The 2,099-nt window shown below is 40.5% G+C and overlaps 1 protein-coding gene across 1 annotated transcript in view; it reads right to left on the bottom strand.

Moving 5' to 3' along the window:
- Positions 1-2,099, bottom strand: part of LOC119585683 (exportin-2-like) — a gene marked incomplete in the record, with an annotated part of 15,193 nt that overhangs the window by 518 nt on the left and 12,576 nt on the right. Inside the window, 2 exon segments of the mRNA XM_037934358.1 lie at positions 1-1,509; positions 1,666-1,855. Coding sequence (XP_037790286.1) covers positions 29-1,509; positions 1,666-1,855 — 1,671 coding nt within the window.

Raw genomic sequence — 2,099 nt, 5'->3', positions numbered from 1 at the left:
TCACAGAATCACAAATGCTTTCAACTCTTTATGCCAGACTGCATCCTGCCATTTGTAAATACTTCATGATGTGTGCCTGTACCTCTGTGTTCATCTGTGCAAGGCGCCCTTGGAGAGTGCCAGGGTTAGCTTGCGATAACTGAGAGAGCTGTTGTGCTAAGAAAACCGGAGGATTTTCTACTTGTCCCTTTAGGGGGTCTATATCACTTCTAGCTGCATGCATCAGTCTGGCTGACGAACCTTGGAAAGCTGGAATGTCTTCAATTTCAATAAAATGTTCCCCATTAGGCAATGAACTATCTTCAGGACATTCAAATAATTTCACGACTGCCTCTAGTAATGGGGCCCAAAGTGCTGCATAATTACCATTATACAAAGTAGGATCTGCCAGCAAACCACTGAGTCCAACTGCACATATCTTGCGCTCTATTTCACCAGAGACCTTCTGTAGGTCAGGCACAATCAGTCTTTCAACAACCATGCTAAACATTCCTGCCTGGAGGCTATCAATAATTTGTATGAGGCGTGCTCCTGAATGTTGGCAGGCAAACAAGCTAAAGAATACCAAGAGAGATTTTACATATTTTGTGGTTTTGCTTGAAGTCAAGCGCCTAAACATAATGGCAAAGATCTGATTCCAATAACTGTTAAGGACTTCCTTGGGCATATGCAAGAGCATACACTGGACAAGATAGAACCCTTCATGGTCATTTGTCTTGGATGCATTAAGCTTGTTGAATACACCAAGAACAGCTTCCAACTTGCCCATCTGCACTATCTGGCCATGAGCCTTTTCAATGTATGCTTGTAACAGCCTCACCATGGGCACCACATAGCCTGGTCTCTCCCATAACACTGGCATTACTAAGAAAGGCAACAATGATAGGTAAGCCTCTGGAACTTCAGCTTTTTGTCTCTCCAGTAAGAGAGAAATTATCTGAAATATATAAGGGATAAGGCTATCAATCTCATTCTGCAAGATTTCCTGGAAGACTGGGAAGAGGTTCCTGTCAAACTCTCCTACAGCACCATCCACAGAATTACAGACAGTTTTGATGACCAGAGACAAAGTCTCAAATAAATAATGGACGTAATGTGGTTTTGTGGGATTCTTTGCAACTTGTTGCAACTTGACAACAAGCTGAGGTACTACAAGACCAGCATGTTGCATTAAATCCCCTTCGATGATGCTTGTCACTCTCATCATGGCTTTCATTACATACTCATTCTGTTCTGAACCCTGTATAGTCAGTGCTCCAAGGAGGTTTGTGTAAAGCACTGCAGCTGAGGGTGAAACATCATTCTTTTGTACCAGGGGCTGATTATTCAGCCTGAGAAGGAAGATCTTGTCAATGGCTGCTGCTGCATAGGTGTGCACAACAGGTGACTGGGCCGTTATGAGACGGGCAAGATCTGGGATGCACAATTTGACAGCATCAAAGGGAAGAGCACTGCGAAAGCTGATGACATATTTGATGGCCTCAGCTTTCAGCACTGGTAGACGGTTGACTGGAAATGCAAATATTAGTGTAAAACAAACTGTTTAAATATTTCAACACACTTCATTATTCTAAAAAACAATACTACAGTTAATGTTACTATTTGATAATCTATGCTTCCAGATATGATCTTTAAAGAGAATGCAGACCAAAATTTGTAACTTACCATCTTGATTCTGTAACTCTGGAAGGATGTGATTTTGATAGAATTCTGTGATGTTAACCAACTCATTAATCTGAGTGGCTCCATGACGAGCAGTATGTCCCTTGGCCGAAAGGGTTGTCACAAGGTAAATAGCAGCTACTTTATTTCTCCAACACTCGTTTGGTTTCTCTCCATATGTGGCTAACATGGACTGTAAAGATGGGTTTCATTTAAATCATCCCAATGGACTAAAAAACTGCCTGGCTACTACTGAATCTATATTATACAAATTGCATTTTTTTTTTTTCTTCAAAATTACCTACATACCACACATCCTCAAATCTCTATTCTTCTATCACCCTCAAAATTTGTACAATAGTATCTTAAAAAAAATATTTATATAACAGTAACCCTCTGTAATGTACAGTATGTCATATCATCATATGACATACTGC

This window comes from Penaeus monodon, chromosome 20, assembly GCF_015228065.2.
Source record: "Penaeus monodon isolate SGIC_2016 chromosome 20, NSTDA_Pmon_1, whole genome shotgun sequence".
NCBI classification, from domain to species: Eukaryota; Metazoa; Arthropoda; class Malacostraca; order Decapoda; family Penaeidae; genus Penaeus; species Penaeus monodon.
This window is presented reverse-complemented; position numbering and strand designations above follow the sequence as displayed.